This window comes from Gallus gallus, chromosome Z (assembly GCF_016699485.2).
Source record: "Gallus gallus isolate bGalGal1 chromosome Z, bGalGal1.mat.broiler.GRCg7b, whole genome shotgun sequence".
Classification (NCBI taxonomy): domain Eukaryota; kingdom Metazoa; phylum Chordata; class Aves; order Galliformes; family Phasianidae; genus Gallus; species Gallus gallus.
In genome coordinates, this window is record NC_052572.1 from 83,170,915 (window position 1) to 83,191,890 (window position 20,976).

The 20,976-nt window shown below is 55.8% G+C and overlaps 1 protein-coding gene across 1 annotated transcript; it reads left to right on the top strand.

Annotated features, from left to right (window-relative positions):
* Positions 1-224: 224 nt before the first annotated feature.
* Positions 225-12,526, top strand: LOC121108514 (adenylate cyclase type 10-like). Its single transcript, XM_040656221.1, has 24 exons — positions 225-721; positions 970-1,074; positions 1,671-1,709; positions 2,182-2,325; positions 2,742-2,947; positions 3,202-3,295; positions 3,456-3,544; positions 4,058-4,249; positions 4,450-4,571; positions 5,179-5,255; positions 5,515-5,704; positions 6,262-6,314; positions 6,530-6,683; positions 7,356-7,548; positions 7,848-7,934; positions 8,273-8,556; positions 8,972-9,105; positions 9,241-9,363; positions 9,966-10,220; positions 10,475-11,013; positions 11,132-11,239; positions 11,405-11,583; positions 11,959-12,157; positions 12,263-12,526. Exons 1-23 carry the CDS (start codon positions 370-372, stop codon positions 12,146-12,148), a joined length of 3,909 nt encoding a protein of 1,302 aa, XP_040512155.1. The 5' UTR covers positions 225-369; the 3' UTR covers positions 12,149-12,157; positions 12,263-12,526.
* The last annotated feature ends 8,450 nt before the right edge of the window (positions 12,527-20,976 follow it).

The following is a 20,976-nucleotide window of genomic DNA, read 5'->3' on the forward strand; positions in this document are numbered from 1 at the left end:
CATAGGGAAGGGTGCGAGGCTCATGGCAATCAGCTATTGCCTCAAGCTCCAGCATTTGCTTTCTCCTGCCTGTAGTTGCATAGTGTCTGCAACACTACACAACCAGAGAAATTCTTTCATCCTCAAGCACGGCTCTGGGAACAGCCCTGGGCCGCTCCCTGCCGGGGGAAGCGGCTGCTCTTTCGGCAGTGGGCCCAGCCTGCCTCGGGCGCTGTCCTCGAGCGAGTGAGGAAGCCCTGGAGGCCGTGGCTCGGTGTCAAGGGGGAAGCCTGGGTCACGGCGGCAGCTGCTCCACGCACGGGCTACAGAGGACAGCGCTGGCAGCCCACTGCGTTGCCCCAAAGAGGGCAGCTCTCTGGGAGGTCGGCGATGACATTCCAGAGCGACATCCCAGGCGATGGAGGACATCACTGCCCGGTGATTGTGATGTCACTGTGGCAGAGGGTCAGCCGCCCCTCAGAGCGGCCCTGGGCTCACTGTGCCGCCTGGAGCGGTGGGCGTCTCGTCCTCGTCCCTCGCAGCGGGGCACGGTCGTCTTGTTCTGAGGTACCCCGGTACCACAGGGCGCTGACAATGGCTTCTGCTTGGGAGAGGAAGTACTACTACTCCGATCTGGGGAAGAAAGTGGTGCTTCTCCCCAGCCTCCTTCTCCGTGAGGAGTTCAAAGACATTGGTTACCCCATGATTTTTGAGGGAGTGCTGCTCCTGGCCGATGTCTCAGGTGGGCTGGGCGTGGCGGAGCCCCCACAGACATGAGCCCATGGGACGCTCCAGGCCCTCGGCAGCTCTGCCGCGAGACAGGGTGGCCATCTTGTCACTGTGCAGGCCTCCTGCCATGCTGCCCAAAGAGCGGGCAGCTTCTCCTGGGCCGTCAGCCATGGCTGTGACGAGCGCTGAGCTGGGGCCGGGGAAGGGGTGAGCTACCGGTGCACGCAGAGGCGTCCTGATTTGCGGCTGTCTTTCTGGCAGGTTTCACTGCCTTGGCAGAGAAGTGCATCCAGAAGAGCGGCCCAGAGAGAGGAGCTGAGGAGATGGTGCAAACCCTCAACGCCTACATGGGTGACATTCTGGAACGTAAGAGCCGTGCTGCTGGGCTGTCGGGCATCGAGCCCTGGGGCTCGCTCACTGTGGACAGAGCCGTGCTGGGCCGCCCGCTCCTGCCTACCTGGAAGGGGCGAGGAGCCGCAGCCGGGCTGTCTTTGGTGGGGCCGGGTCAAGAGGTGGTGGGCACAAACTGAAAGGCGGGAGGCTTCGCTGGGCAGAAGGAGAGGCCTCTGCGGTGAGGTCGACTGAGCTGCGGCGCAGGTTGCCCAGGGAGGCGGGGGGGGCTCCCCACCCAGAGGTCTTCACGAGGCCTGCAGATGTGGCCCCGGGCAAGCGGCTCCGGGTGGCTCCGCCTCAGCGGAGGGGTGCGCAGAGCTGGAGCAGATGCACTCCAGAGGTGCCCTCCTGCTTCCACCACGCTGTGCACCGCATCTCAAGGCGCTGCCTCCCTGCTAGCTGTGCGGCTTCCAGGGCTGTGGCCGCAGCGGCCCTGGGAGCAGGGCTTTCTGGAGCCGTGGCCTGGTCCTGCACCGCCACGGTGCTCCTCTCCAGGCGCAGTGGCTCTTCCCGTGGCTCCTGGATGAAGGTGTCCCTGTAACTCTGCTTTTCCTTCTCTTTGTCTGCAGAGGTGCTGGCTTTTGGAGGAGACATCCTGAAGTTTGCAGGTGTGTACGTAGGAGGAGGCAGAGTCGGTGTCCTGCTGATGCGCAGCGTCTCCCACGGAAGCCTCCTGGGTTCCACTCTGCTTTTTGCGGAGAGCAAAGGGGAACTGCTTTGCCTCCAGCTTTGAGCAGGGCTTCTCCCTGCAGGAGAAGTGGGGGGTGGGGGAGTGGGGGGGGCAGGGAGCCCCGTCTTTCAGTGCCGAGGGGCGCTCGTGGTGGGGAGTGTTGGCCTCACTGCTGTCCCCCACCACCCACCCTCTTGCTCTGCTGCCCTGGAGGTTGCTGTGGCTGGCCCAGCAGATGGGAGGGATCCCTGAGGCCAGGCTGCCCCGGAGGTCCTTCAGGATGCCACCCTCCCACAATCCCCTCTTCCTCGGCACGCCGGCCAGCTGCCTGCTGCTGTCCCTGCGGCTGGATGCAACTGAGGGAGAGTCAGCCCTCGGGAGAGCCTTCACCTGCCCCTCGCTTTCCCCAGGGGATGCCATGCTGGTGCTGTGGAGAGCAGCAGGGCCTCAGCTGCCTACGGCCATCAACCTGGCGCTGCAGTGCTGCAGGAAGGTCCAGAAGAAGTACGGCACTTATGACACGCACAGTGGTCTCAAGCTCCACCTGAAGATAGGTACGGGCACAGATGGCTCAGCTGTGCCACATGCACAGCCCCAGTACCCTCCAGAGCCAATGGATAGCCTCCCCTGCCAGCATTTGCAGGGCAAGCAGGAGGCAGCGAGGGTGGGGGAGGCCGGGGCTCCTTCCCTGCCTGCCTGGCGTCAGCTGTAGCACAGGCCCCTCGCTCCCAGTGAGGGTCCCAGAGCACAGCCTGCTCCGTCCATGGGGGCCCCAACGTCTGACCCCGCTGGGAGGTAGAAACGCTCGTTTCTGGGACCTGTGGCGGTATGGGCCCGAGAAGGACGCACGAGGCCCTTCCCCTCCCTGGGCCTGTCTCCAGGCTGGGCGTCAGCTGAGCCTCTGTGCAGCTGGGGGCCGCCGAGTTCCAAAGGTTCCCTGTGTTCACGCCGCTGGTCTCTCTCTCCCCAGGGATCTCCGCCGGGATGCTCTCCTTCATGTCCGTCAGAGGCGGGGATCGTCAGTACTTCTTCGTCTGCAGCGGAGCCCTGGACGAAGTTGTCAAGGCCCAAAAGCTTTCGGCTGCCCATGAGGTAGTGCTGTCACAGACCTGCTGGGAGCTGTGTGATCAGAAGCGAATCAGGGCCAAGCCTCTTGCTGGCAAAGGGGCCGTGAAGGTGAGTGGATGGGGTGTCCTGGAGCCCTTTGGAAGACCCGCACCTGGGTGGGGAGGCGGCTGAGAGGCTGAACGTGGCCACAGCCGTAACCGTAAGCGTAGGCAGAGAGCCGAAGCTGTTGGCCTTGCACCTCAGCTGAAAGTCCAGAGAGGTGGGCTTGCCCTTCTCTGGGAAGTGAGAGTGGAGGGGCAAGCCCCGTGCCCTGGGGCTTTTGGGGAGGCCAGTGGCATTCCTTTCCTCCTGTGTGTCTTCAGGTTGTGGGAATGAGGCGCTTAGCTCGCCGAGAATGGAAAGATGCTGTAGTCCAGCTGAGCAGTGCCAGAGGGGAGAGGCATTTGAAAGGGACGGGTGAGTTCCTTGTCCTGTGACTGGCTGGAAAGGTGGGCCCTGCCTGCTTCACAGGCATGAACAGGAGCAAGCACAGCAGAATCTTTCCCTCGCCGTGTCCAGCTTCCCAAGGCCCTGTAGGCCTGCCCTGCCAGTGACGGCCTGCGTTTCCTTTCCTTAGGCCTCCGAAGGCCGACTCTTAGGATGTGCGATGATTCTGAACTGGCAGCGAGGCTGGAGAAGTACTTATCGACAGCTGTTCTCCGGAAGGTATGGCCACCACTGCTGGCGGCTGCGTGTAGGGAGGGCAGAAAACAGTGTGGAGCTCTTGGGAAAATGGGCAGCCAAAAGAAAGTGCAGTCTGAGGCGAGAGCCCGACGGAGGAAAAGAGATGCCAGGGCTGCTGGGGCCAGACGTACCCAGAAGCTGTCCGTTTGTGCAGCTCCTCTGAGAGGCACGGCTGGTGAGAGGCAGACTTCCCTCTGTCTTTTGCACGGCTGTTGTTCTGGAGATTGCGCAGGCATGGGGGCGGAAGCCTCCGGGGGGCTCCGGGACAAGATCCCGCTCAGGAGCCTAGGGTAGGGCAAAGAGTCTTCCCTCGTGTCTGCACGTGTCACAGGACAGAGCAGCTTTGTGCCAGGACTCGGTACCTGGGAGGACTCCCCCATCCTCCAGTAGCACCCGGCGTTGCCTGCACGCCTGCTCTCCCTCAGTGTCTGCTGTGGGCCCAGAGAAGTCCCTGGGAGAGCAGGCTGGCAAAGCTGTTGTGCTCTGCTCTTGCAGCTTCGTGATGACGTGCCGCTGGAGCTGTGCTCTGAGCTACGGCCCGTCACCAGCCTCTTTGTCCAGCTGAAGTTTGCTGACAGGATCAACGCAATCGAGCTCAGCAGCAGCCTCGGTGACTGCAGCAACACGATTTCAGGCATCATCAGCCCTCACAAGGGTGAAATCAACAAAACTCTTCTGTTTGACAAAGTGAGTGCGTGACAGCCATCGCACCCCTGGGGTGCCTCTGCCTGTTTGGCAGCAGGGGAATGGGAAGCCGCTCTGCCCAGCTGCTGGGATCTGTGGGTTGACCTGAAGCTCCGCTGGTCTCCCCGGTGCCTGCGGTGGAATGCATCAGCTGCTGGCCATCGGTATTGTAGAACAAGATGTATTGCACCTCTTCTTTGCAGGGCTGCACCTTCCTCTGCGTGTTTGGATTTCCTGGAGAAAAGCTGGCCCACGAGATCACCCACGCCTTGGAATGCGCTATGCAGATCTTCCACATGACCTCCATGGGCCTGAGAAAACTCCAGTGAGTGCACGTTATGGGGCGTGTGTGCTGCCTGGGACGGCACGCGGGGAATGATGAGCAAGAGACGTGCCCTCTGGCTTGTCCTCCTTCGCCCCTGGCAGGAAGGAGGCGGTGTCTCAGAGGTGGCAGGTTAGCCCACGGCAGCCAGGCACAGTCCCCCCAAGTGCCGCCTGCCAGTCACCGTGTCGGAGCGAGCCCTCACCAGGGCATGGAGCTCCTCGGTGCCAGAGGCAGGCTCCTCTGGGCGAGGGGGCCAGGAGCAAGGCCTGGGCCCAGTCCCTCGACCTCCAGTGGCTGCCATTGTGAGTGTTGTGCAGGCAGCAGCTGCTTGCCTCCCTGCTAAGGAGAAGAGCCTGTGGCCTGGTGCAGGTTGCAGCCATCAGGCCTCGGGGGAGGGCTCCAAACAGGTCCTGCATGTGCCCTACCTACGTCTCCCTGCCACCGGGGCAGTGTTGCGCCCCAAGCTCTCCAAGTCCCCAGGACCCATGCTGGTGCGTGTGGTCCCAGTGCTGAGGAGGGGGGGGGAGAGGTGGGAAGGGATGGAACGGGGCGAGCAGGACTGCAGCAGGGCTGCTGCTGAATCCACGCCACTCTCTCTGTGTGCCAGGCTAGTGTCTGTTGGGGTCAGCAGCGGGGCAGCGTTTTGCGGCTTCACTGGCCATCCCGAGAGGTTTGAACACACAGGTAGGGCTCCTTTGTCTTAGGAGTGTGAGGCTGGCATGGGTCTGCTTCAGTGCATCGGTGTGGACGAGGCGGCTGGGCTGAGGCAAGGACACGCTACAGCCTGCTGGGGCCTTGGGGCGGGAGGATGGGCTCGGAGACGTGCGGTTCCCTTTGGGTCCGCTTACCCTGCAGTTGGGTTGGCTTGTGCCCGGGAGGGGAGGTTGCCCTTGGCCTTGAAGGTTTCCCAACTGCGCTGACGTATGCTCTTTCTCTGTGGCAGCCCTTGGCTTTAAGGTGAATTTGGCCGCCCGCATGATGGTGGCCTACCCGGGGGTGGTGTCCTGTGATGCAGAGACCTGCGCGGCCTCTCGCCTGCCCAGCTACTGCTTCAGAGCGTTACCAAAGAGAAACTTGAAAGGCGTTATCAGTCCCACCACTGTCTATCAATACGTGGGGACCACCGAGAAGCAGTAAGTGTTCTCTGAGCTGTGCACGTGAGGGGAGAGGGGCCTCAGGGGTACGACCTTGGCCGAGCAGAGGGCTCGAGTTCTGCAGCGAGACCAGGCTGCTCTCCCACAGACCTCCCTTGCCTGTGGCTGAGAAAATCGGAAGCCCTGGTGTGGGTCTGCTTTCTGCCTCTGTGCCCTTGTGCCTCTTGCTGCTAAGAGTGTGGAAATGATGGCACCGGGATGGGGAAGGCTGGCCTGTCTTTGGACACACAGGGTAGCCTTGCGTTCTTTGTCCGAGCGGCTTCTTCAGTACAGCCTGGCTTCTTTCCTCATCTTGGATTTCTTTGGTTGTTGCCTCCGGCAAGGGACTTTTGTTAGCTTCGGCTGTCGTGCTGTGGCTGCTGGGCTTCCTTATGCTCGAGGCTGTGCTGATGTGTCACCTTGAGCTTCGGCCAGGGGAACATGCTCGGAGTAAGATGCTGCTTGAGAGGGGGGTCTCCACTCCTCCACAGCAGGCTCTGCGTGCTCCGGCTTCTGACCAACTAGGCGACTCCTGTTTGCTCTTCTCCCCCTTCTAGACAACGTGACGTGGGCGTTGCCGAGGAGAGGTCACCCTATGGTCCCTTGCTGGGTAGGTGGAGAACTCATCCGAAGCCTACTTGCTTCCCTTTGCCCAGTGCTGGGGGCTCTGCTGTGGGCTGCCCCTGGCACACAGCTGAGCGCCACGCAGCCGCTTCCTCCCTCCCTCCCTCCCTCCCTCTCTGCTGCGGGATGGGGGAGAGAAGTAGAGGGGCTCCCCGCTTTTCAGCATGCTGCAGCAGCTCATTTCCTTGTGGGTCTGCACAGGTCGGGAGGCAGAGATTGACCGCTTTGAATTCTGCTTGGAGGCCTATAAGCATTTGGAAGAACCACATGTCCTGGCATTTGTGGGCATTCCAGGCTCTGGAAAGAGCCACTTACTTGCCGAGCTGGCCATTTTAGGCCGGGCTGCTGGGCACAGGTAAGCACTGTGGAGCTGTCGCTTTGGCACCCCTCCGCCAGCCCATCCCCTGGCGTTTGCAGAACGCAGTTCGGGTGCTGCTGTGCCCAGCCCTTGCACTGCAGCCTCCCAAAAAAGCCTGCTGCGGACCCAGCCAAGCAGTACCCACCTCCTCAGAGAGTTCCAGCTGGCTCTGTGAGCCACTGTTCTCCTCCTTTGCCCCTGGGCCGAGCACAGAGAGACGGAAAGAGCTCCAGCTGAGGAGCTGAGGGGAAGCAAGGTGGCCCATCTCAGAAGCGCTGCTTGCCCTCTGGCTGTTTTCCAGAAGGAGCACTGGGGCAGAAAAGCCTTGCTGCGGGCCGGGCGGCAGACGCAGACCCGCCACCTGCTGAGGCCTTCCTTCTTAACCCAATGAGTGCCTCTGCAGGGGGTGCATAGTGCGAGCCGGGCTGGGGCTGCAGAGGCGCAGGGGCCGCGGCCAGCCCTCCCAGTGACCCGCTTGCAGCCGCCCACGGGGGCTCTTTCTTATACGACGAGTGGAAAGCTCGGTCCTCTCCAGGACGCACTTGGAGAGTCCCGCTTTCCTCTGCAGAAAGGACCAGGCGGCTCACCTATAAAACACTGCTGTCCAGGCAGGCTGGAGCTACCGGGAGGCAATTCTGGATCTCAGCGCCTTCTGCTTTTGCACCGCAGGGTCAACGCTGTGGAACTGGCAGAGGAGAACTTGAAGCAGCCCTTCTCTGCCATCCGTCTGCTGGTGGCCAGGGCACTGGGTCTCCAGGCCGGTGAGACTTGCAGTGACAGGCAGAGCGCCCTGCAGACCGTGCTCCAAGGCACAATAGAAGAGAGCAGCTATTGCTTGCTCAACGATGTTTTCTTAGTGGAGGTGAGAGCGAGAGGCTGTCCTGCTTAGATGCTCTGCTGGGAGCAGCTCAGCTCAGGGCTGGGACTCGCGGGGCTCGTACCCCACCTGTCTGATTCCTGTGCCCAGGAGTCTCCCTGTGCGTGGGGTGCTCCTGTGCCACGCATGTGTCCTGGGTCTCGTTCAGCAACCTGGAAGTGGCATTGAAGTGGGGCTGGTGCTGGCCGCACGCAAGAGCAGAGGCATTCTGCTCTGCAGTCTTGCTTTGCGGGATAGGTGTGCCTAGACCCTCAGCTATGTTCCTCTCTGTCTTTCCTGGACAGTTTCCCATCACAGACGAGGTGTGCAGGATGCGTCACACTGAATGGAACAGTGCGTTCCACCTGACTTGTACGCAAGTGCTACAGAAGGTGAGCACGTCTCCCTCCTCCCGCCTCACAGGAGCCAAACAACCGTGCTGGCTGCGGGCTCCGCGCTGGAGCTGCCTGAGGGGGTGGCAGGATGAGGCGCCCAGGTCATGGCCCTTCAAGAACTTTGCCCAGCTTCTCTCCTTCTGCCAGGGAACTGATGTTAGAGGAGGCCTTACAGTCTCTCAGAAGCAAAGTTGCTAAACTCCTGGAGAGGGAGGTGGCCGAGGAGAGGCTTCTGGCTATCCCCTTGTCTTGAGGAGAGAAAGTCCTCCCCAGAAGACACTCAAGAATCCACCAGATTCCACTCAGAACCACCTGTTTTTTTTTTTTTTTTTCAGGTGCTTGGAGGGGAATTTGGCATATTTTTCGTCGACAACGCCCACTTTGTGGACTCTGAGTCCTGGTCTATCGTGTGGCCCCTGCTCCAAAGCATCACGGTCCTTATGGTCATGAGCTTAGCTCCGGGCCATGCCAGAGCAGAGGACATTTTCAAAGCTGCCACAGACAGCACAACATCGGAGAGAATCACCTGTCTTCGTCTGGAAGGGCTGAAAGCTTCAGACGTGGTGCGGAAAGCCTGCCAGGAGCTTGGAGTGCGCAGCATCCCCAGGGAGCTGGCAAGGTAAAGCCAAGTCGGGCAGCTCTTCTGAAGGGGTTGCATTTATGCTGACCACGGCTGGGAATCGCCCTGCAAAAAAGGCAGCCACGGGGCTGATGGGTCTCTCCTTAAGCCTGGCCATAGCAGGTGTGAGCTGAGAATGGGCAACTGCCACGAGGCAGCAGAGTGTGGATGGTGTCAGCCCTTTGCTGTTGCCAGTGGCTTGCTCTTCTGTGCTTTAGGCACTGTCCAGCAGCCTTTCCTGATGGATTCCCAGGAACGCTGTGGGTCTGGGGGGCCCCAGGCACTCACGCCCCATCCAGAAGCCAGGCGTAGCCATGTTGAAGAGGCTGGTTAGCCTACGAGACCCGAGTGACTCACCACCCACCAGAACTGTGCTGCACCTTACTTCCCTGGTGTCGGTTGTGCTCCTGCCCAGGTTCCTGATCCAGAGAAGCTCTGGCATCCCATATTACTGTGAGGAACTGCTGCGCTCCCTGCGTTGCAACAACATGCTCTTGTTGCACACCGGGAGGCCGAAGGAAGGAGAGGACAGCTGGCAGAGCCTGATTGGTAAGCACCCTTGTTGCCGATCAGCTGTTGGCTGTGGTGCATCCTCTCCTGCACAGCCGCACCTTGCTGCTCCCTTGGCAAAACACCGGCTCAGCTCCTTGTTCATGCTCCCCATGCTCTTCCTGTCTTCTGCAGCCAAGGCATCACCCGCTGTCACAGCTGCCTCAAGCCCGGGTACCGGGAGTGACGGAGAAAGGATGTGTGCCATCAGACCAGACGTGAGCCTGGAGACCTCCATGCTGCCGTTTGCCTTGAAAGGTGAGGAGCTGAGCAGCGCTCATCCAGTTTGTGGCTGTGCCCCAGCTTCGTTTCCTGGGGTGCAGGTGAGAGAGAGGCTGAGCACCTGCGTGCTGCAGTCACCCCCTCAGCCTCGGGGCTCAGCCAGGAAGGTGACTCCAGTCCAAGCAGGCTGTGGTTTTCCCCTGTTGGCAGTGGACCAGCTCTGAGCTGACCGGTGAGCTGCACACCACGGGTGGGGGAGCTCTGAGTCCAGCTCTGGGCTGTTGAGAATGCTTTGTGTTCTCTGTGTGCACTGCTGGCTATGAACCCAGTACAGACCTAGTAGGTCCCCCTAGTAGGTGGGACGTGCATACCTGCTGGACCGTGCCCTCCCCATCACCGGTTGGGAGCATCTGTCTGTCTGAGTGCCTCTGCTTTCCCTGGCTCCTGTGGCCTGTGACTGTGGGGAGAAGCGGAAGCCATCTTGAAGATATCAACCCTGGGCTCTGGTTGCCCAGCAGGTGCCGTCCTGAGGAAAGGAGGCCAAAGTCCTCCCCGTTTGCTCAGGTGAAACTCTCCGGCTTCTCCAAGCTCAGGCTCAGGGACAGGCAAGACAGAGATGTGTTGCTTCTTCTTGGCAGAGATTGCGCTGGCTGAGCTGGACCGGATGGATCTACAGAAGCAGATGGTTCTGAAGTTTGCAGCCATCATAGGGCCGGTGTTTACAACCCAGCAGCTGGTTCACATCCTTCCCATCTCTGTAAATCAGTGGATTAATCCACTGCTGGACATGCTGGTGAAGGACAACATCCTGAAGCGGCTGAAGAACACAGAGGAGCCGGAAGACGTGCAAGGTGCTCCAGAGGGGCCGGCCACCTCCGGGCAGGCAGGAAGCGGTAAGTGGTGGCTGCAGCGTGAGCCCAGGAGCGCTGGGGCTCCACAGGGCCCTGCTCACGCAGCTTTGTGCAGAGGGAGATTCTCAGTGGCTGTTGGAAGTGCCTCTGCCACTGTGCTAGCAGGCGCTGGTCGGAGCCCGGGCTGGGCTCAGACAGGCAGCAGCACTCACCAAAGTGTGGCCTTTGCCCCAGTTGGGGCAGCCTTTGAGGTCTGGCCCCCGCTTTGGCTGAGGCCAGGACTCATTGCCTTGCAGGGGTGGAGAGGCCCTCCGTGAACATGGGGTCCAGAAAACAACAGTCTGACGTCCTGGCCTTCTGCGCCCCACTGCTGTGGGAGGCGACGTACGAGCTGTGGCCCACGAGGGAGAGGGTGAACATTCACCGCCAGTGTGCCGCCTTCCTGGAGAAGCATGCGCACAAATGCCAGAGGTGCCACGGAGGGGACTTTGTGGCCTTCCACCGCTTCGGCGTCTCCAGCCCCCAGAAGCAGGGGAGCTGCCAGGGCTCTGCTGATGAGGATGACTGCTGCAGCTGGGAGGCCTTGGTAGTTGCTGGAGAACACCTGAGGAGGGCCAGGACCCACCCTGCAGAGGGCGAGATTCTGGCAGAGGGCGAGCAGACAACTCTGCGGGCCAAGGACGGTGGCGAGTGCTCCTGCCAGTGCGAAGCCATCGCCGAAGCAGTGCTTGTGCCCCTGGCTCGCCACTACAGGGCAATGGGCAACACTTCCCAAGCCCTCCATTATGTGCTGGAGTGTGCGGCTGCCTACCTGCACGTCTCCAACAGCTACATGGTGAGTTACCCTGCTAGCCAGCACGAGCTGCATTAGCAGGGAGGAGGCCTGAGGGCTGACGGGGCTGGCCGCAGGCTCTGCACCAATGCTCACCTGCTGTCTGTGTGCTTGTTGCAAGGCCCTCATGAAGCTGAGTGAAGCAGAGGCTCTGAGGAGCTCCGTCAAAAAGGAAAGAAATGCCATCGACCGCTTTGAGGAGGCCATCTTCTTCAGCCTCAAAGGAGAGGTAAAGAGGCAGGCAAAAGCGGAGGGTGTCCGAAGAGATGCAGCCATACGCTTCCCCTGCTGGCAGGGAATGTTCCTGCCACAGCCAGCCCCTGGTCCATTTCTGCAGTCTCTGCAGGTCTTGGGCAAGTCCTCCACATCTGCATGCCTTCCTCTTCCTGTACAGGTCTGCAGTAACGTGGGATGTGTGAAGCTGGCCAAGGAAATGAGCAGGCAGGCGCTGAGACTGCTGGAAAAGCGGTTCCCGCGAACCCGTGCCGGGGCCTTTGTCAAGTCTCTGTGGGAAGGGTTGAAGCGTGCTCCTCAGACCACAGGCAGAGCGTCCTTCCTTCCCCAGGAGGCTCGGTAAGCAACAGAAGGGACCACGCGGGAGAGGAAGAGCCCTTTTGTACCTGCTCCCACGCATCCAGGCCCAGGCCTGCCCGGGTTTCAGCCCATTCCCAAGCCTTAGCAGGACTGAGGCATTCAGGCGTGATGTGTGGGTAGAGCCAGGGATGGCGCTGCCTCACGCTGCCTCCCCTGCACAGCACAGGAGAAGAATGCACACCTTTGGGTAAAAAGCAGCTTGTGCTGACGGATGCTGTCACGGAGTCATCTAGATAAATCCCTTTCTTCCAGCAATCTATCTGGCTAGCCCCACCGCCCTGCTTTCCCTTGCCCTGTCTGACTCAGTGCTCCACAGCTGTGCCTCTGGGCCCAACGGTTTCTCTTGCGTGGCAGGAGGAAGAAGCAAGCCTGGCTGGTTCAGCGGAGCAGATGCCTCGCCTTGCTCGAGGACCTCTACAGCCAGGAGGGCACATCTGGCGGACAGAGGTTCTCCCGCCTGGCAGCACTCATGAAGGCCAACACGGACAGCAAGATGCACTCCTATCAGGCAGCAGACTCACACATTGGACAAGCCTTGAATTAAGGAAAATAGGTCAGGTTAAAAGCTATGTGCTTTCATGGCGTGCTGAATTGGCAGCTGCAGATGTGGCCTTGCGAAGCCAGCTTTTGGCTGCCCATAACCGATGCTTTTCTACAGGCTTAGACAACGAGTGCAGACAGCGGGTGTCCTGTTTCTCCAAGTGACACCGTTCAGGTACCCTACGTCTGGAATGCAGACAGCAGGCTAGGACAGTAAACCACAAATTAACAAAGAAGCAACGGATTGGTGGACGGAGCTGTAGCCGATGAGAGGACCGGCCAAAGCCAGGTGAAAGAATACAGTGAGGAAGACCATGGCCTTCATCAGAAAGACCACCAGACAACCAGCAAGAGATACCACGCATGCGTAAAAGAACTGAGACGTGGGGGGGGAGGGGAGGAAGGGGGAAATGTCAATCTTGTGGAAGGGGGACTCATCGTAATAACCCAGCCTCTTCTTGGACAGCTAGTGCATATGTAAGCAGCTTGTTTTTGAAGTGTGTGCCTTTCCTGACCTGTGGTATGCAGGCTTGGAGGGATTACCCCCCTGCATCCGGCGTATGTGCAGCGCTGAGTAAACATACCTGCTTTATAACTACTCTGTGGTTATAGAGTGTGATTCTGCACGCCAATTTGGCGAGCCAGCCAGGAGGCTCTTTGCTGGGCCGTGGGGCTGGTCGGCCCAGGAGGCACTTCTGGTGCGCCCCAAGAGATTCTTGGAGAAGACTCCCTGGGCCAACACATCCACCATGGAGCAGGGAAAGAGCCCCGGCTGCGGACCAGGTATGTTGGGAACAGGGAAGCCGTAAGTCGTAAGCGCGAGAAGTAGATTGTGTTTTTGCAGTGGAGATTTCCAGTATTTCCGTATGTAGCACAAGATAAGTTGCCTTTCACAAAGAAAGCTCCTGAACAGAGTAAAGTTGAGGCTGGGGTGATCTGACCTAGGTGCAGTTGGCGCAGGCACTAGGTCAGGTAACTCTATAGGGTAGGGGAGAGTCCGGTACAGGCCGGAACGAGTGTGCTAATTGTTGAAAATATTGTCCTCCTATCGCCATCAAAGGTGCAGAACATACCAAAGACAATAGGTTGGTAGCAGACATTGCTTAGAAGTGTAACGTAGCAACAGCGTCGGAAGACTGTGAGCCTGGGATGCTCAACCAGTGAGTGCCAGGAGAGGCTTGACCTGCATCGGACCCAGGGTATGTCACGGAATGGATTTCACGGGCAAGTTGTGCAGTTTCTCCCTTGTCAGTAGGGATTGCCTATTACTGCAGTAGTAGTAGGTGTTGCCCGTTATTGCAATAACGAATAAGCTGCTCTTCACAGAGCTCTTTGCCTGATTAGAAACTGTTGATCTTGAGCGTGTTTCTCACAGTCTGGTGCTTGTTGGATTTAGGGAGTGCAGCGGTCAATCATGGCTAGATAAAATTCCGTAGATAAGGAAGAACAGAGAAACCCCCGACGGGATCCTTTGAGCTGTGTGCTCCCTGTACTTTTCCCTAGGATTAAACTCACTCACTTTCCTCTACGCAGCGGTGTTCCCCCCCTTGCCGTCCTGGCCTCGAGTCAAGTCCTGTACCTACAGGAGGGAGGCTGGAGACAGCTGACAGAGTGCAGGGTACTGGCTCAGATCAGCCCCTTAACAGCCCACCTGAACCGAGCTCTGTGACTAGTGCTGATACTGAAAAGATAGAGCTCTGCCAGCTTAAGAGAGAATCGGAACAATGCAAAAGGGAGGTTATAAATTCTCCCTTTCCTAAATCTAACACCATTATCCCCACTGACACTTCCGTGTATCCTCTTAGGGAAGTTCCAATGTTATCAGGGGACAGAGGAGATGTAAACTCCCCACTTGCGAGTGGAGAGGTGAGAAATTTCAAAAGGGAAACGAAACCTTTAATGAAAGATCCTCTTGGATTAGCAGAACAGTTTGATCACTTCTTGCTCTTGGTCATCAATTCAGCTTATGAAATACTGGGATTTAATTTAACTGGGAACACCTTAAGAATAACGGAGGTAGAGGGATCAGGAATGATAGTTTCACTTTTTGAATTACTGCTGAATTAAAATGGGGAGATAAAATAGTCACAGGGCAGTTGTCTTGTGTGCCAGAAGCAGGGACCAATTCACTGGGGAGAGATTGAATAGGTAAAGGAGGACTGCAGTTGAGAACTTGTGAAACAGGTAGAAAGGTGTCAGTGAATCTGCTAAGAGCCGACGATGAAAAAAATAGATAAATGCAAAGGTGTGGGCAGGGCAAGGAAGCCGGGGTGGACTCACAATTACTCCCTGAAAAAAATAACTGTCCGAGGAGGGAGTGAAGCTGTGAAGCAGCGACAAGATCCCATACCTTTAGAAAGGATAACGGGTCTAAAGCCTGTGATACAAACCTTGGTTAAGAATGGTCTTCTGGAACTCTGTCTGTCACCCTATTACACTCCAATTTTGCCAGCACAGAAGGCAGGTGGTACCCATGGGCTGGTACAAGATCTAAGAAAAATGAATGAAACAATTCCCAAGCGACGCCCCCTGGTTCCGAACCCCTATGCTTTAATGAGTCTGATCCCACAGGAACATGAAGGGTTTAGTGTGATCGACCTAGAAAATTGCTTTCTGGACCTGCTCTTGGGACTCAGGGAGTTGAGATCTTTTTGCCTTTGATTGAGAGGACCCTGAAATGGGATGCAAGCAGCAAAAAAGCTTCCTGCGGGATCCCGCCCCTTGTACAGATTGCTGTATTAGTCATTGTCACTGTCTGTCTTTGTAACTGGTCGATGTTTGTGTTGTAAAAACGTTACCTGTGGAATTCCAGTCCCTGCTTGAGGCAGCCTTGTCTTACTGGGGGCCGCTGGTCACGACTCTTGCCCGGGGAACTCGGTGTTCCCGTGCCCTGGGGAAGCAGGTGGACTCCATCACCCAGCCACACCCAGGGCATTTTCAGCCGGTACCGAAGAGCGGCTGGGATAAGCAGCTGCTATGGGATGAAGGGGGTCCAAAGAAATTCTGGAAAAGACCATTCGGGGTCGTATTTTGGCTCAGTGGAGAAACGCCACCTATCAGCCGGGGGGAATGTGGGAATGGAATGCTGTTTCTGCAGTTGGAACGAACAAGAGGAGTCTTTTGTGGTCTGTGCTGCCATCTGTTGTCCTTTGTGGGTACTAACAGTTCTTTCTGGGTTTCTCTTCATTCCGACAAAGGGGGGTCTCTAATAGTGCCGTTAGGTAAACTTTCCATGTAGTGGCATGCTTAGTAGGTAGGTGAAGTAAGGAACAAGTAATTAACAAGTACAAAGGGTGCAGCTTTTGTATGATAGACTACAAAGCGTATTGAAAGGCTATTCTGTTTTGCCAGGAGGCTCTTAGCAAAAGAACAACAGACTTAGCAAGCAGCAGAGAAGCCAGGGCCTCCACATGAGGTCGAACTGTCTCACTCTTGGCTCAAGAGGGATGCAAGAGATACTTCCCTCCACCCTCCTTCCAGCCTTCTCTCTGTCCTAGGACGAGCAGGTGTCCAGGAGTGGTGGCCTAGTGTTGAGTAAGCAAGGGTTGGAAGTCAATTAATTAGCAGTATACGCTTAGCTAGCAACACTTTACGTTTAGCCAGGATCTGTACGTTTAGTTGAGCGTCGGGAAGACTGTGAACCTGAAGTACTCAGCCAATGAGGAACCAGGGGAGGAAGAGAGAAGCGTCGGCTAATGGGGCTGAAAAGATGTCATCCTGTTTTCTGCGTGCCATTGCAATTGCAAATAAAATCTGCTTTATCAGAGATGCCGTGCTGATGAATTCTTGGGGTATTTCCAAGAGGAGCCTCGATTGAGAGCCCGGAAACATAGATGAAGTAAGAGGACCAGTTTTAACCACTGAGTGTTCTAATCACGAGACTAATCACTGGGTGTCTGTGGAATCTGGAGAACTGTCTTGTCTGATTCATGGGCTTGGAAGGGAGTGGGACCAACTGTTTGGATGGAAAGTGTAATTGTAATGGTATATGGAAGCATAATTGAGGGTATGTGGAAGTGTAATTGAGGGTCCGAATAGCAAAATAGTGTAAAAAGGCAAAAGGGTGAAAGGAAAGGTGAGTTTGTGTGCGCTGGCACGAGAGCAACCCCTGCAGAACACTTGGAGTGAGAGAGCCAGGGCCAGACACTGCCACTGTAAACAGTGCTGCTCGCAAAAGGGGGGTGGGCAATGGAAGTGAGGATAGCCCTCATCTGCAGGGAGCTAAGGAAACCCAAAATCCAGTGTTAGCACTGCAAGCCTCCGGAAGGGAGGAGCTGAAACCAAAACGTAATGCTAGTCAGTTCTGTAATGATGAGAGTTTGGAAAGTGAAGAAGGTTTGGGAAAGACACAGGCTGAGGAAGGCAAATCACTAGGAGCGAGGTTTAACAGGGATGTCAGGACCGAAGAGAGGCAAGCGATATGGGAAAACTGACTGAGGAACAGAGATATTGGACAAGCCTTGAATTAAGGAAAATAAGTCAGGTTAAAAGCTATTTATGTGCTTTCATGGGGTGCTGAATGGGCAGCTGCAGATGTGGCCTTGCAAAGACAGCTTTTGGCTGCCGATAGCCAATGCTTTTCTACAGGCTTAGATAATGAGTGCAGACAGCGGGTGTCCTGTTTCCCCAAGTGACATTGTTCAGGTACCCTATGTCTGGAATGCAGACAGCAGGCGAGGACAGTAAACCACAAATTAACAAAGAAGGAGCAGATAGGTGGAAGGAGTCGTAGCCGATGAGATGACCGGCCAAAGCCAGCCAAGGGTCCTCCAACCTGACCCAGCTCAAAGAGCACACAGTGAGGAAGACGACAGCCTTCATGAGATAGACCACCAAACAACCACCGAGAGATACGACGCGTGTGCAGACTCCCACACTGGACAACCCTCTTTTACCTACTGTATCTGAATAAACTCTTTACTTTCTTATGTTTGTTCTTTTTCGGCCTTTCTTGAGATCCGGAAAATGTAAAAACATCTAGTTTTCATGTGCATTCTAGGGGAAATATGTCTTTCTAAGCACGGGCTTTGTCACTCAGGAAAAGCCAAGCTATGAGTAGATTTGCCTTTCAAAATAGAAAAGGATCTTCTGAAATTCTCTTAAACGCATCTCTGGGGTTTTGCCAATTAGGTCACATTTGAGCTCGCAATACAGAGAAGCAAGACTGACAAACAGTAGCCAGGCTTCTACTTGGGGTCTGCCTTTTGTCAGTGGAATTGCCCTCTATCTTAGGAAGTGGATAGATCAATCCCCCAGCAGAAGAAACGGGGCAGGGGAGGCAGCTGACCGGCAGGGCTGAGCAAGGACCTGCAGCTTAAACTGAGGGAAAAGAGGGAAACGGACAGAAAGTGGAAGCAGGGTTGTGTGGCCTGGGAAGAATACAGGGATGTTGTCCACACGTGAAGAAATAAGACTGGGAAAGCCAAGGCACAGGTAGAGCTGAACTTGGTGAGGGACGTGAAAAATAACAAGAAGGGGTTCTACAGGTACATAAGCAGGAGGAGACAGGCCAAGAAGAGTGTTCCCCCTCTGATAAATAAGAACGGACAGCTGGCTTCCTCAGACATGGGTAAAGCTGAGGTGCTCAAGAAGTGCTTTGCCTCGGTCTTCACGGGTGGTCCGGCTCCTCCCCATGTCTGCCAGGACCCTGAAGGTCTAGGCGTGGGTGAGAGGCGCAAGTTCCATCCCACTGTCCGAGACCTCCTCATGAAATTGAACATATATATGTCCACGGGACCGGATGACATCCATCCCAGGGTTCTGGAAGAGATGGCTGATGTGGTTGCCGAGCTGCATTGTTAAGAAAGGCAGAAAGGAAGACCCGGGCAACTAGAGGCCGGTGAGCCTCACCTCTGTGCCTCAGAAGAGCATGCAGCACATCCTCCTAGAAGGAGGCACATACATGTTAAGGCACATATGAGAGGAAGAGGTGATTCGAGACAGCCAGCATGGCTTCACCAAGGGCAGTTCGTGCCTGACCAATCTGGTGGCCTCCTATGATGGAGTGACGGCTTCGGTGGACGGGGGAAGGGCAATGGATGTCATCTACCTGGACTTCTGCAAAGCCTTTGGTGTTGTCTTTCACCACATCCTTCTCTCTGAATTGGAGAGGCATGGATTTGAAGGCTGGATGGTTTGATGGATTAAGAATTGGTTGGCTGGTCGCAGCCAAAGGGTTGTGATCAACGGGTCTGTGTCAGGGTGGAGGCCGGTCACAAGCGATGTCCCTCAGGGGTCGGTCTTGGGACCGGTGCTCTTCAACATCTTCATCAGTGACACAGACAGTGGCATGGAGTGCACCCTCAGCAAGCTTGCAGATGACACCAAGCTGAGTGGTGCAGTCGATACGTTGGAAGGAAGGGAAGCCATCCAGAGGGACCTGGACAGGCTGGAGAAGTGGGCTCATGACAACCTAATGAGGTTCATTAAGGCCAAATGGAAGGTGTTATGTTTCGGCCGAGGCAATCCCAGGTGTTTATGCAGACTGGGTGAAGAACCCCTTGAGAGCAGCCCTGTGGAGAAGGACTTGGGGGTCCTGGTGGACGAGCAGCTGGACATGAACCAGCAGTGTGCAGTCCTAAAGGGAGCCTATAAACAGGAGGGGAGTCAACTCTTGGAAAGGGTAGATAATAGCAGGACTAGGGGAAATGGTTTTAACTTGAAGGAGGGAAGATTTAGGTTGGATGCCAGAGAGAAGTTCTTCACTATGAGAGTGGTAAGGAGCTGGAACAGGCTGCCCAGAAGGGCTGTGGTTGCCCTGTCCATGCCTGGAGCTGTTCAAGGCCAGGTTGGATGGGGCCCTGGGCAGCCTGGTCCAGGATTCAGTGTGGAGGCTGGTGGCCCTGCCTGTGGTGGGGGAGTTGGAGATTCATAATCCTTGAGGTCCCTTCCAACCCGGGCCGTTCTGTGGTTCTGTGATTCTGTGAATATCCAGAAAGTGTATGGGCAGTCCCATACTTTAGCCACTGCCCACATGGTTTTCTGCTCCTCATGTCATAGTTTCCAGTGCAGGCAGTGGGCGATGACTTCTGCTGATGTGTTTTCCAGTCATCTAACTTAAGCCAATGTGTTAGCTTCATCATTAGCCTGCCAGGTGACTGCAAGGCTTGATGTCTGGAGACACGGCCTTTCCTCATATGCGAGAAGCTCCAGGCCCCTACTCATCTCTGTGGCCATTCGCTGGACTCTCTCTAGAAGTTCCCTGTGTTTTTTTAACTGGGGAACCCAGAACTGGACTTACTACTCCCAGTGTGGCCTCACCAGGGCAGAGTAGAGGAGGAGGACCACCTCCCTTGACCTGCTGGCCGGAGTCTTCCTAATGCACCCCAGAATACCATTGGCCTTCTTGGCCACAAGGGCACGCTGCTGGCTCACGGAAAATCTGTTACCTACCAGGAAATCTAGGTCCTTTTCTGCAGAGCTTAGGTCAGCCCGTAACCTGTGCTCTATTCGGAGCCAAGACTAGCCTCTCAACAGAAAAAACTGTGAAACCGTTCTTACCAAATGTCCCCACTACACAGACACACCACCCTGCCGCAGCACCACCTTTGCGCACTAACAAAGGAAAAATGCTATGGTCTACCTGGCAAATTGATTGCGCCAGTCCTTTGAAATCCTGTGCTGGGTACAAATACATCTTAATCAACGTAGAAATAATACACGGACTGACTGCGTATTTCAAATGCTGGAGATCTAATGGGTAGGGCATCATCCTAGGCTTCTCAACATGGTTCTCTACTGTACCTGTTCCTGGCTCTATCCAAAGTGATAACAGCTGTCATTCTACTAGCAAAGAAGTGCAAGAATGGGGAGAATAAAGAAGGAACAATCTGTGTTTTTCGTACACCTTATTATCCACGATCCAATGGTATCGTCGAACCTGCTAATAGTCTGCTGAAGAAACACCTAGAACTATCTTATGGGCGGTGGGACAACCGCCTTTCTAGAACTTCACAGCAACTAAATAATCAGCCCATTCCCTATGGAAGCCTAATCACTCAAGCTTTTCTAACATCTCCTTTGGATCAGACCTTAACCAATGGGCGTACCAGAATTTCAGTGAAAATGGACAGCACGTCGTAGCAGACATATCATTTGTGGGAGCTGTTCCTGTAACCTTAAGCAAGCCACCGTGATTTTTGGCATACGACTCCATTGGCAAGGACAGAGTAGAACCCAAAGCCAGTATCTGGTGAATTTATCCACTGTCATAAAAGGGGTGGCCTGTTTGCCGTCCCCCAACACAATCTTTTCCTTCTGTGTTGTTTGTTTGTTTGTTTGTTTGTTTGTTTGTTTTGTCTCTAAGGCAAGAGGAAACTGCACTGCCACTCTATGGACGAGAGGCACTCTATGGACAAGAGAAACTCGCCTTAGTCACAAGGTAGACCGTGATTCTAAATGAGACCTTCTGAGCTCTCATGGATCATAGCATCTATGAACGGCATCTCCCCTGAACTGGGACACTCCCCAGGTACTACCAAATCCTACACATCTGTTCCACAGGAGTAGCTGTCGAGATATTTTACCAGATCCACATATTTCTGTTTATTTCTGTCTGTAGGAGCATATGTGTTTTGTATCTGTCCATACGTATGTAGACTAGCCAGAGAATTATAGAATCCTCAGAGCTGGAAGGAACTTTTACAGATCATCTAGTCCACCTCCCCTGCAATCAGCTGGGATCACAGCTCAGTCTGCTTGCTCAGAGCCTGGCCTTGAAAGTCCGTCGTGATATACTTGAAGAAGTCAGTGATGTATCTGAAGATGATTCAAACTAATTCGGATCCAAACCATTGATTCAGCACCAAGGAAATGACTTTGATGGCAATTCTC

Coding starts and splice junctions, on each gene's coding strand:
- LOC121108514 (XM_040656221.1), top strand. CDS start 370: ATGACATTCCAGAGCGACATCCCAGGCGATGGAGGACATCACTGCCCG. Junction 5,256..5,514: donor CGAGAGGTTTGAACACACAG/GTAGGGCTCCTT, acceptor TCTCTGTGGCAG/CCCTTGGCTTTAAGGTGAAT. Junction 7,549..7,847: donor ACGATGTTTTCTTAGTGGAG/GTGAGAGCGAGA, acceptor TTTCCTGGACAG/TTTCCCATCACAGACGAGGT.